This window comes from Plasmodium gonderi (genome assembly GCF_002157705.1).
Source record: "Plasmodium gonderi DNA, contig: Chr01, whole genome shotgun sequence".
NCBI lineage: Eukaryota > Apicomplexa > Aconoidasida > Haemosporida > Plasmodiidae > Plasmodium > Plasmodium gonderi.
Window position 1 is genome coordinate 749,267 of NW_021628925.1, and position 13,375 is coordinate 762,641.

At 32.7% G+C, this 13,375-nt stretch overlaps 3 protein-coding genes across 3 annotated transcripts; 1 reads left to right on the plus strand and 2 right to left on the minus strand.

The window, feature by feature from the left end:
• Positions 1-981: 981 nt before the first annotated feature.
• Positions 982-2,907, minus strand: PGO_011420 (hypothetical protein, conserved; the record flags this gene model as incomplete). Its single annotated transcript, XM_028685782.1, has 1 exon — positions 982-2,907. One exon carries the CDS (start codon positions 2,905-2,907, stop codon positions 982-984), a length of 1,926 nt encoding a protein of 641 aa, XP_028541583.1.
• Positions 2,908-4,357: 1,450 nt separating this feature from the next.
• PGO_011430 (cactin homolog) lies at positions 4,358-7,886 on the minus strand (the record flags this gene model as incomplete). The annotated part of the gene is made up of 3 exons (XM_028685783.1): positions 4,358-5,225; positions 5,800-6,247; positions 6,794-7,886. The coding sequence occupies 3 exons, from the start codon at positions 7,884-7,886 to the stop codon at positions 4,358-4,360; spliced, it is 2,409 nt and encodes an 802-aa protein (XP_028541584.1).
• Positions 7,887-11,845: 3,959 nt separating this feature from the next.
• On the plus strand, positions 11,846-12,926 carry PGO_011440 (proteasome subunit beta type-4; the record flags this gene model as incomplete). The annotated part of the gene is made up of 2 exons (XM_028685784.1): positions 11,846-11,930; positions 12,241-12,926. The coding sequence occupies 2 exons, from the start codon at positions 11,846-11,848 to the stop codon at positions 12,924-12,926; spliced, it is 771 nt and encodes a 256-aa protein (XP_028541585.1).
• Positions 12,927-13,375: the final 449 nt, after the last annotated feature.

Sequence of the window (13,375 nt, forward strand, 5' to 3'; positions counted from 1 at the left end):
TACTTTCTTTTTTTCTTCCGTTAGTTCGTTTTTTTTTTCTTTTTTTTTTTTTTTCACTTTTGCTCTCCACACATGGTAATAGCTTATACACATACGTACTGCATCACCATTCCCTTAACTTAGGGATCAACTGATGTAAACAGAAAAATGGGGGAATTGCGGAAGGGGCACAACACGCTTTGGCAGCATAAAGAAAAAAGAAAAGAAAAAAGAGTGATATATTTTTAAAGATAATGTTAGATGATATGATTAGTTATGCATTCTTATAGTCACGATAATTGGGATGGAAAATGTGAGGAAACATAACAGTTATTAGATTTCAGTTTTCTGTTCTCATTTCTCAATTTTCACTAAGTGAGAACTGGCTTTCTCACCCCTCCTCCCCTTAACAACAACAGTTTGCACACGCCCCATATATGTGGTATGTGGATATATATATATATATATATATATATATACATGCAAACAAAAACGGTGTATATCTATCTATGGCATGGAACACATTTCTGAAAAATAGCTATCGTGTCTGTGCATTTGCTTCGTTCCATATAGCTAAAGCTGGGTTGTTATTTTTTTTAGATGAATCATATAATTAATTAAAAAGATTTGCCAAAAGGCAAAGGGGGGGAAAAATTTTTTTTGTGACAGTTTTTTTTTTTTTTTTTTTTTTTTCACGAAATGAGGGCACAGATATGGACACGGTTGTGGTCCTCCTCCCATGAGCACAGTTAATTTGGATAAACACAATACGAAAAAATACAATTCTATCATTTAGAAATATGTCGATTAAAACCTTTTTTTTTTTTTTTTTCTTTATTTCAGTGGTGATGGCATATAATACGTGTACAGTATGCAAAAAAAATAAAATAAAAAAAAAATTTCCCTAAATATAGTTCATCATTCTAATATACATTTTCAAGCCTCTGGGTGGGATCACATTAAATTGGTTATCTTCTTTTTTTTTCTCTTCATATGCCAACATCATTGTATTTTTTCGAAGCATTCATTACTAACCATCGTTTCAATTGCGCTACTTTCTTTTGCTTCCTCTTCAGCACCATCACTTTTGTTGCATCCACCCCCTTCAGCTTGGCTAGCAAGAGGACACGCACCCTGGGCAGCCACACGCTCGTAAGCGGAGTTCACGAGAAGTGAATTTCCTTCATATAAAAGTTTGAAGTTTATGTGAGGGTACTCATAAAAGGTTTTTCCAAGCAGCAAATCGCTAAGCGTGTGGAGTACGGAAAAGGAAAGATCTATTTCTTCGCTCTGATTTTTTTTTTTTTTATTTGTGTATGTGTTACTGAGGGAGATATGTATGGAATCCAAATTGTTCAGGTAGATGGTAAGAATATGTTTCAACTTTTGCACTTTGGTTATTGATAAGTTAAGGATTTGCAAAAAAGAGGTATCTTCACAAATGTTTTCATGTATCACAAATATATTTTCATTTACAAAAGTAACTTTTATCATCCACAATATTTCATTATTTATAATATTCGTTTTATTTTCTCTATGCAATTTTGTGTACATGGGAGCCTTTAGTAAAAAAATATTTTTTTTTTTTAATAGATTTATTAGTTTACTATATCTGTATAGCCAAATATTGGTTGTTTCATATTCTTTTATTTTTATAAATTTATAATTTCCTCGTAAAATTTTTTCCACATTTTCAAGATACAAATAATCTTTATGTAGTGTATTCTCGTCAAAATTGTTTCTTCCTATATTTTTTATTTTAAATATTTTTTTTAATTTATTTTTGCATTGAAATAGTTTTTTATGTGCTTTTACACATATAAGGGAACATGATTTTATTTCACAAAAGGGACATTTATACTTGTACTCTTTCTCTTTACATACATTACAATAAGAGGGTTTTTGGTTTTGTGCATTATTCTCTTCTTCCATGGGTAGATCCTTTACTACAACATGGTCTTCATCTGAATCTTGTTGTGCTTTTGTAGATTTGCAATTTTTAAAGTACTCAATTGCGTCTCTCAATATGTCAGATTTTATTTCACTGTACGATTTTCTTTTTTTTCTTTCACTCCAAGGGGGTTCTTCTTCTCCGTCTTCCCCGTCTTCTCCATCTTCTCCATTTTTTCCATCTTCTCCGTCTTCTCCATTTTTTCCATCTTCTCCATCTTGGCATTCCTCCCTTTCGTGCCCATTTTCCAACTTGGGTTTGTTCACACGGGGTGGGTCATCTACTTTTTCTTCATTTATGTAAGACCCTTCCATCAGTAGATCCTCCTCAAGATGTGTTTTCCCCTCTTCAGCGTTGTCTCCATGGTTAACTGAATTCCCTTCTCCTCTTTGGGGCCATCTAGAAGTTGGTTTCCATTTTCTTTTTTGTTTCATGCACGGATTCATCTTATTGGGATGGCATACCTGTTGTAGGAAATTGCCTTTCATCTGTCTTGTATCATAATTCGTTTGTGTTGTGCCAAAATTTGGCTTTCCTTCAACGGTTGGAGATGTAGGAATATACATCTCATGAGTAAACTGATCATCATCCATTACAAACGTTTTATTTTTATGAAAAGTTCTTCTGTTTATATTTCCTCTATTCAGTTTTCCATAGTGACGATATCCAAAACGTTTCGAATTATATTCCTGCTGCGGGTGAATATCTTCTCTTCTTATCATCATATGGTTACTAGTATTTGCATTTATGTGATAATTTATATTCTGAGAATTGTTAATATTAATATTCCTATTGTTGTTGTTGTTCATTTGAAATTTGTTCAATCCTTTTGCAATCATATTTCCTTCATTATTACATCCACTCCTGTCTCTATACTGTAATGCTACACCATCATTTCTCGTACGACTACAATACCAGTACAATTGATTGGTCTGTCCCTCTCCCCTTGGATTAACACTGTGCATTGTTGTCTCCATTTCATTAGTTATAGGAGCCACGCTTTCATTCGCCCACGCTGGATGTTTGGGGGAAAGCATTGTCACTTTGTTTTACTTCACATGTACGTGCGATGTTAAAAATAAAAATAACACTACAGTAGAGCAATATAACAGCAGAGCAATATAGCAGCAGAGCAATATAGCAGCAGAGCAATACAACAGTAGAGTAATATACCAGTAGAACAATATAACAATACTAAAATAATAGTAAACTTATAATAATAAAAAAAATAATAAGCTACGGTAAAAGCTGTTTTTTTTTTTTTTTTTTTTTTTTTTTTTTTTTTTTTTTTTCGCTGATTCGTTCTCCCCTGATTGGGAGTTCTTTTCCTTTTTTTTTTTTTTTTTTTTCTTCCGTTTTATAAGATATAAATCTTGAAATTTTTTTTTTGTTCTTTTATTCCAATACTTTATGCCGTTTTTGATGGATTCGAAATGCTGGTAAAACTAATTTGTATTTTCCGTTGTTACGTTCCATTTTGTGGTATTTTTTTTTTTTTTTTAAATAAATTAGTCACCGTTTGCTTCTCTTCCTCCATGTATATATATATATATATATATATATATATATATATATACTCTGGGAAAAAACAAAAAAAAAGCATGACTGTTGTTTGCTACAAGTGGCTTTTTTCTCCTCCCCACAGTATCGTCGTCTAATCATCCTTTTTTTTTTTTTTTTTTTAAAGCATTTTTCTTTTTATTTCCTTCCCCTACCCATATATAATAATAACATATCACAACATACATAGTTTATTTATCCTCATCATTACCCAAAAACTTTTCGTTGAAAAAATGGGGAAAACCTGCATACTCCACACGACACGCCGGTCTTTTTTTTTTTCTCCTCTATTGTATTCTTTCCCTATTTTAATTCACACACAAAAAAAAAAAAAAAAAAAAAAAAAAAAAAAAAAAATCGAATGGCAAAATGTTTATTTATTATTTTTTTTTTTTTTCCCTGGTTAAAAATGTTTTCTTTTTGAACGATTTTTCTCTCGTATGACGAGAGTTGTTTTTACAATACGTGCATACAAAGTTGAAGCAATTTTGTTTTATTTTTAAAATGCATACAAAAATGGGCAATTTTGACACTACGGAGTTTTGAAAAATAAAAAAAAAAAAAGAGAACGACTTAAACAATTAACACATCAACAGATGGGTTGCGAAAAAGATAAAATTTTTTGCAAATAGGTTGCGAAAAGGAGGGCATAATACATATGATAGAGGAGGAGGAGGAGGAGAATGGATCATTTTGAAGGGCAAAACTTATGTCACATTTTCACTCATTGGTTTGTCTATCCATCCATTCGTCTATGCATGTGTGTGTGGTTCCTCTTCTCACATTTGCAAAATTAACAAAAAAAGGACAAAAAAAAAAAAAAAAAAACACTTGACAAATTTGGCATTGCCTCCTCCTCCCTCCCCATCAACGCCTGTACCTCTTCTTCTTAAAATTAAAATACAGCTGCAGTATTCCTTTATCAAAAACGTTCCGAAATCCCTTGTGTTTATCATATGACCATTCAGCATTAACAATCTGAAAGGCTATGTCTAAGTAAGGGACTCCACCATGAAAAACTATTAACACTTTTGTTTCGTCATCAGTTGGGTATAGCTTCCATGATGGTTTTTCTTTTTTATTAATTAAATTCAAGTAAAAAATATTAAATTTATATCCACATATATATTTTGGTGGTGTATTTTCATAATCATAATGTGTTCTATTATACTTATTCCAATCGAATGACGTTTTTATTCGGTTGAAGTAGAGTGGTTTTCTTGTTATAAGAAGAGAAGCAGGAGATGGTAAGCCACTTTTGAACTTATTTCCAAATAAAGATGCATGTGCCCCTCCTCCTCCTCCTCTCCTTCCCTCTTGTGTTATATGATGCGTTGGAACATCCTTCATAATTATTTCACCCACTCTACCCTTTTTCTTTTCTTTTTGTACAAAATTGTTATACACCTCTTGATCTTTCATGAAAAGTTTCTTCAACAGGAGTTGTTCTGATTTATTTTGTATGTCCCCAGTTAAGTCGTCTTGAAATTTATTATTCTCTCTTTTTTTACAATTCATCATGAGTGTGTTCCATGCTTGTTCATTCAGTTTGATTCTCTCCTGCAGTTCTTCATCTGGATTGTATATGTGAGTTTCAACTGGAATACCCATTTCTTCTAGTTTCTCTTCCTGTGAAATCAATGGGGGGCTTTTACACTCTAGTCGAATTGTTGTCATTTTTCCTTTTGCATCTTCCTCTTCTATAGGTTCATGGTGCATCTGCTCCTCTTTTTGGCTGTGTGAGGGAAGAAGTGATGGATGATGTGTGGTTATATCCATGTGTGTCAGTAGAAAAAATATACAGGCACAGATTTTCTAACTGATGAAACAGAACTACATTGCACGGAGGCACTATGGAGAGTGAGGCGTTGTGTAACACACATTTCCCATTTTTCAAAATTGTTATAACGTTTCATATAACGTGTCATATAACGTGTCAAATAACGTGTCATATAACGTGTCAATTTTGACGTTTCGGAGAACATGTGTCGGTTTTATCTTGCAATTTTTTAGTTTACTACTTGCTCTTGCACGCGAAGCAGTATGTGAATTAATTGCTATTCATGGAGCCCGTGTGTGTGCGTGGCCAAAGCATAATATACAGTATGCAATTCGGTACTAATGACACGTGGCTCTCCATGAGAAGGGAAGAAAATGAAGAATACGCAGTCACTAAGGGATGGTGCATAACAGATGGTGCACAAAAGATACTGAGTAACCGATACTGAGTAACCGATACTGAGTAACAGATGGTGCATAAGTGAATGTGAGTAAAAATGTGGTGGAAGGCGAGAGATACGTGCACATACCTGTCGAGGTCCTCGGGTTCGTTGGCTGCGAAGCAAATTCGGTTGCGCAATTTCTGGTGAAAATCAGTTAACACATTTTTAGCCTTAAAGTAAGGAATTTTAAGTAACACTTTATTCCAATAGACTTGGTCTAAATTGCATTCATCTTGGGTAATAATTTTTTTTTTAATTTTCTCCTCATATGTCACTAATTCATCATAGTCTTTGTTTTCAAAAAAAGAATCAATTCGTTTGTCCGTTTTTTTTTGTATTCTTTTTAATTCTGCTTCTTTTGCTTCATCCTTTACGGGGCCCTTTTCATGTTCTTTCGATTCTAAAAGGTAGTGTTCAGAAAAGAATAACAGTGACTCCCAGTAGCGTTTAAACTTTCCTTCATTGAACAGTTCATCATGTTGTAGAAGTAGTTTAATTTGCTTAATGCAGTTTTCCAGTTCTCGTTCGCTTTGGCCTGCAGGGCGAGACAAAAAGTGGGGTGGTAGTGCATGTACATATGCTTACACGTGTGTATGTATGAACATGTACATATGCTTACACGCGCGTATGTATGAACATGTACATATGTTTACACGTGCGTATGTTTACATGTGCAAGGTGTTATGCTGGGTGGAGGGGCATGAGCAGGTAAAACGGTGGAGTCACCACTTCAGACGAAATAAATTCAACACATTTTTTTTTTTTTTTTTTTCCTTTCTGCTCTAACAAATGTGCATTTTTTTTTAAATAAAATCATCATAAGTGAAGAGAATAACCGCATGACCTGTCATGTTCAAGATGCGTGTAAAAATGACATATTTTTGCATGACGCCTCACCTCCCCCACTATACATATGGAGCATACTCTCTATATATATATATGTATGTACATATGAATTTCTATATATATGTATGTACATATGAATTTCTATATATATGTAAGCTTCACTTCTTGTTCACAAACACGTTGAACATTGTGTGCGAACGATTGGTTTAACTTCAATTTATGCATGCGTTTTTACCTTCTAGAACATCATAAAAAGGTGTACGATAGTGGTGCGGGTTCACATTTTCTATGTGTTCTCGATTTACCATTTTTGCAGCAATCCTGAAAATATCAGGTAACTGTAAAAGGTTATGTTTTATTCTGCTATCTGAGGACTGAATCTGTTGATTTATAAAAAATAGCTGTTCTTTTTCCATATGCTCTTTAATATTAATTTGATTTCTTTGTTTTTCCATCTGGAGCCTATAGTCTTCTAACAAAGCTCGTTCTTTGTCCCGTTCTTCTCTTCTTTTCTTAACTTCTTCAATTTCACTTATTTTAGACATTGAGTTTTGAAGTAGACTGTCTGTTGTCACTTTCACCTTATTGCGATATTTTATCTGTTCATATTTATTTTTTAATTTCCACACAAATGGCGTTGAAAGAGTGTTGTCTCCAAATGGATTGCATTCGTCCGTGTAGTTAAAATGTTTCTGCATCAATTTTTCTCTTTCCTTCTTAAGTTCCTTAACCGTGATGGTATTTTCATGTGCCTTTTTCTTCTCTTTCTCTTTCTCTTTCTCCTTCTTCTTCCTTTTCCCTCCATTTCTAACGCTGCCCCGTTCGCTATCTCCTTCACTAGCTCGTTCTATGTCTCGTTCTCTGTCTCGTTCTCTGTCTCGTTCTCTGTCTCGTTCTCTCTCTCTTTTTTTTTTTTTATCTTTTCTGCTCACTTTTCTTCTTCTTTCTGATCCCCCTTCTGAGCTACTACTACAACTACTGCTACCACTACGGCTCGTGCAATCTGACGAATAATTCCTGTTGTTATTCTCCCTCCTTCTCTTGTGTCGATAACTTACTGATCGAGACGACGCAGACTTTGACAATTCGGAGACATACGATTCTACAGATTCAGGGGAAACACTTTCTGAAAATTCAGATGAGCAACTCTTGGAACGTCTGGAAAAAGAGGATGTATGGGATGCTTCTCGCTTTGCAACTCTTCTACTGTGCCAAGCTCTTTTTTTGTTTATAACCCCTCGATCCATTCTTATCCTTTTTTCTCTCAGTTCAATGCCATCGTGTCCTCTCCCCCTTATGACTCCTTCTTCAGTTGATGAATCCCTCATCCTGGTAATAATAATTTGAAAAAGATATCATATGGTAAGGACGGAGAGACAGTGATACGTTGTTGTGTGTTTACATTTAAAAATGCCTTAATCCGTGCATATATGCAGTGTACCTAATATATGCCTCTTTATTCATCGGTGACTAACAACACAAGAATTCAGTAGTTTAAGTGTTCTTGGAGCATATGCTTTAACCCTCGCAAATGTAATGTCAGAAGGTTGATTTTTCAAAATTCTGCGGTGTATACATGATAATTTTTATTTTTACAATACTTTCCTTTGCCCTGTTTTTATTTTTCCCTATTTTTAGTGAATGCTTTCAATATTTACATTATATTTCTTGATTTGTAAAAAAGGAAAAAAAAAAAAAAAAAGAAAAACACAAAAAGAACAGTAAAAAAAAAATTCTCAGTTTGAGCTTACCAATCGGTTTGGTTAATAAGCACTCTCTAAATTTTTTTCTTACACCTACGAGCAAAAAATGGAACAACTGGTTTTTGCTGTTAATAAAGAAAAAGCAGTAAAATCCTTTTTTTTTTTTTTTTTTTTTTTTTTTGTTACATAAATATGTAAGATTATTGAATGCAAATGGTTCAAGCGAAATGTGTTTTATTTGTTGAAGTAACTTTTCCTTCGAAAAGGAATAACTACAAATCCAGTTTTTTTTTTTTTTTTTTTTTTTTTTCTCCTCTCTCATAAGTTACACTTCTTACATAATGGAAGAAACGCGAGGGAAAAAAAAAGGAAAAAAAAGGAAAGAAACCTATTACAGGAATCTATGTACATTTATCATAAGCATCCAATTTGAAGTTTCCTCCCCTTGGGTCAAGTTGGTTGAAAAAAAAAAATGTAACGCTAAAAAATTCCTCGCGCAAAAATCAGCGTATTTTCTCTTCCTGCTTTGTTTTATTTAAATTTATGCCACTTTATAGTCCTCCTTTCGCCAACCTCACCCCCCTCTACCCGTGTTCCCTTTTTTCCCCTTTATTTCGTGTGCAAATTTTTTCTCTCTCTCTCTCTATATATATATATATATATACATATGCATATATGTATAAATATGGATTTTCACTTTTAACCCAACCTAGTGGCGAGATTATAACTTATAAATTTATTTTATATAGAAATAAAAAAGCTCTGATTCCGATATTCTGTTTTGCACGCGTTTGGCTGTGAGTGTTCTTTGTTATGATGTTATGTTATGTACCTTATGCCATGTTATGCAACGCTATGTTTTTTCTTTTTTTTTTTTTTTTGTGTAAACCAGAATGGGAACCTAGTCACTTCGTGTATTCTTTTTTTACTATTTTGCCATTCGAACATAGAAAAAAAGGGAGGAAAAAGAATACTATAAAAAAAAAAAAAAAAAAAAAAAAAATAGGGGAGATGAAGAGGTGTACCCATATGTCCCTAAAATATATTTGGCCAATTTGGCTAGCTGGCCGTTTTTTTTTTTTTTTTTTTTTTTCATAAATTTTTCTACATTTTTTTACTTGTGCATATTTTGATACGAAGATGGGGGTAAAATAAATATAATTTTTTTTTTTTTTTTTTTTTTTTTTTTTTTTTTTTTTTCTTCTTTTTTTATTGATCCTTCCATTTTTATGGTTGAACCTCCTATGATGAATGAAAATAAACTGAATTTAAAACAATTTGATGAAAAACGAATGGTCATATTTTAATTTTACCTTGTTATCATCATTTCGTTTGACCCTGAGGAGGCATTCACAATTATTTTTTTTTTTTTTAACATCACTGTAAAGATGGAAAGGTGTATACAAAGGAAAGAAAAATAATGTTATAAATTTATATACAATCTGTGTACTTCTGATATATCATAAAGAGAGAAGAAAAAAAAAAAAAAAAAAAAATGAAATAAAGGATCCTGTCATTTTACGAACTTATTTTTGCTCATATAATGGCGCGCAAAAAATGAATTAAGTGTGCCTTTTTTTTTTTTTTTTTTTTTTTCATCGCTTTTGTTGGATTTTAGTAAAATGTACTTTTTCCAGAATTTCAATGTGGTTGTATGACAACCATTGGAAGTTTCTCATTATATATATTCCTTGCATGTCACGCAAAGTGATTTGTGTTGAACGGATGTATATATGTATTAATTAAGTGGCATGTATGTACTACTTATGTGCACGCAAAGTGTTCCTATATATATATATATATATATATATATATATATACATACATGCATGTGTGTAACTTAAAAAATAGGTCGAAAGGTTGTATGTGAGAACTGCAATTTTTAATATTATCCGTTGTTTTCTTCTGTAGGATAAGTTTTTGCATGTGTTTTATAACTTTTTTTTTTTTTTTTTAAAGAAAAGCATGTGTATGTGTTTTGTCTTTTATGGAAAGAGGGATTACAAAGAATCATTAATGAGAGCTATTAATTTTATTCTTCACTTTTTTTTTTTCTCACCCTTTGGTAAGAGTTCAATTTGTTTCGGTGCATAGCATCCAAAGAGTGTGTTTTGAAAAGTTACAAGTTGGAAATAGGTTTGCATTTCGCTATGTCATAAAGATGAAGCAAGCGGAATTACAAGAATTAGAACTAAGAGTTAGAGGTGTAGGAAGTGGGGAAAAAGTTTCCTTTGAGTTAGTGTTTTATTAGCGAGGTGTAGAGCATGTCTTGCAGCCGTTGCTTGAATTGTCGTTTTTCACTTCATTTTGTTTGATTGTTCCGACAGACTGTTTCCCCATGCCGCTTCACCATTTAGGTCCTAATTACGACTATTTTACCTGACCCGGTCAGGCGAAACTAGCTTTTCCAAATTATCGGTTTAAAAAAAAAAAAAAAAAAAACGATCAGCCAAAAAAAAAGGGTGCACACAGGTAGTCTAGTATTCATATATAATAAAGTATAAGTAAATCAGGTGTGAAGCATATATTTTTACGCATTCCTCACATACCAGTCCCTAACCCAGATCTGAAGGAACGCACTAAAGGTGATATATGTGAATATTTCTCCGTGTATTTGTATGTGTGTGTGTGTGGGGTAAAGAATATAGTTTCGCACATAATATAACTCATTTTACACACTGTATTGTGAATAAACGGAACTTGGTGTTAATCAATTCGGTGGTCATATAGATTATTCCTTATTTTCGGGAGGGCAAAAGTTGCATAAAATAAGCATGAAAATGAGTTTTTCTGACAGGAAAATACGTTTTCATTATCTCTATTTTGGGGATTGGAGATTACACAGAAGAGGATAAACTGCTAAATGGAGAGCACTAGTATAGGTGAAAGTGGTGTTTGCATGCCATGTGTTGTATGTTTTTGAACTTGTAATCGTGCACGGGACATAATACTCATGCACGCTTTGAACTACCTATGGCAAAAAAAAAAAAAAATGGCTATTTAAATGTTTACACCTCTCTTTGAAAAAGGCTAAGGAATGACTTGTAGCATATCCTTGTGACAATTCCTATTTTTTTTTTTCTTTTTTTTCAAATTCCAGATTTGTAATGCAAGTAATTTGTTCTCGAAATTTTAGAAATTTTCAGATGACTTTGACTTGATTTATGCCAAAGTGAAATGAAAATACGGCATGTATTGTTACATGTAAATAGGGTTGTCACAGTACAAAAAAAAAAAAAAAAAAAAAAAAAAAAAAAATTATCCGCAAAATTTTTTTTCTCTTTAGAGGAAAATCATTAAATTAAGGCACTTGTGTAGAAGGATTTTTCCTAAGATATCTTTTCTCCATCATCAAATACACCTCGTGATAGAAAAAAAGAAGAGAAAAAAAAAAAAAAACATAGCTTCGATTCAGTAATAAATATATATATACATATATATATATATATATATATATACATACGCATGTACATCTTTACTGCGTGAACGAACATACAAAACGAGATTAATAACTCAGTTTTTTCTCCCTTTTTTTTTTCTTTTTTGGCTACCCATTTACACACTTTTTTGTAAAAAGAGTCAAAATGACACTAGGACCCGTGGTAACAGGAACTTCGGTAATTGCCCTCAAGTATAAACATGGAATTTTAATCGCAGCTGATAGGAAAGGTACCCACATATGCATATATATGTACACGTGAATTTATGAAATTATGAATTTATGAATTTAAGAAATTATGAATTTATGAGGTTTTTTTTTTTTTTTTTTTCTTTCTGTTTTACTATATTGTCCAATGTAGTGGTGAATAATTGTTCATGTTTCACTACTCGATAGGATTTGCCAAATTTGTGTTTGTCTTGAGTGAGTACACATAGTAGAACATTCTTCCACGTGGTTGCTCATATTACCAATTTGGTTTATCAGCTGCCACATTTGCCTTAACGCACCTCTTCACCTCACCGCTTCACCTTACTGCAGCTAGCTACGGAAGCTATGCAAAGTTCCAGAACGTGGAAAGGATTTTCAAAATTAACAACAAGACAGTGATGAGCTTTAGTGGAGAATTGGCAGATGCACAGTACCTACACGAGTTACTGACAAGAGTGAATGTGAATAATGTAATGGATAAGAAGAGTAAATACGATTTATACAATACCAAGTATTATCACTCCTACGTTGGTAGATTATTTTACAACAGAAAGAATAAAATAGATCCCTTATTCAATAATATAATCATTGCAGGGGTGAATTCACAAGAGTATGATGATAACGACAAAGATATACTTTTGTATTCAAATCCACAAACGAATGATGAATATAAAGTTATAAATAAAGATGATTTATACATTGGATTTGTTGATATGCACGGCACTCAATTTTCTGCTGATTATATGACAACAGGTTATGCTCGTTACTTCGCTCTAACATTGCTTCGAAATCATTACAAAGATTACATGTCTGAGGATGAAGCAAAAGTTTTGCTAAATGAATGTCTACGTGTTTTATATTTTCGAGATGCAACTGCATCAAACAAGATTCAAATCGTCAAAATTACCAGTAAGGGTGTGGAGTATGAGGAACCTTACTTTCTCTCTAGTGAGATGAACTCACAGGACTATGTCTATCCCTCTATCATGCTTCCCGCAACAGGATGCATGTGGTGAATGAAAAATAAAATAATAGGGAGAAATGAGTGACCCACTTTAGCATCATTTCAATACGCCCTTATGATTTTTCATTCGTTAGGGCTTTTTTTTTTTTTTTTTTTTTTCTTTTTTTCCACCCCTTTTGCCACATTCAAGTTTTTCTTTTTTTTTTTCCACCCCTTTTGCCACATTCAAGTTTTTCTTTTTTTTTTTCCACCCCTTTTGCCACTTTCAAGTTTTTCTTTTTTTTCTTTTTTTCTTGAACGCGATAAATTGTTAAAAGAACATATCGAAAAAAATTCTTACCCACATGTTGTCAAAGGGGCGTTTATAAAATGAAAAGATAAGGAAAAGGCAACACAATTAGAAGAGAGCCACCAATGGGTCAAGAAACACCAAAAATTTGAAACATTTGTACTGTTTTTGTAAAATAGACACTTTCATGCTACCAATACGTGGAGAAGTTT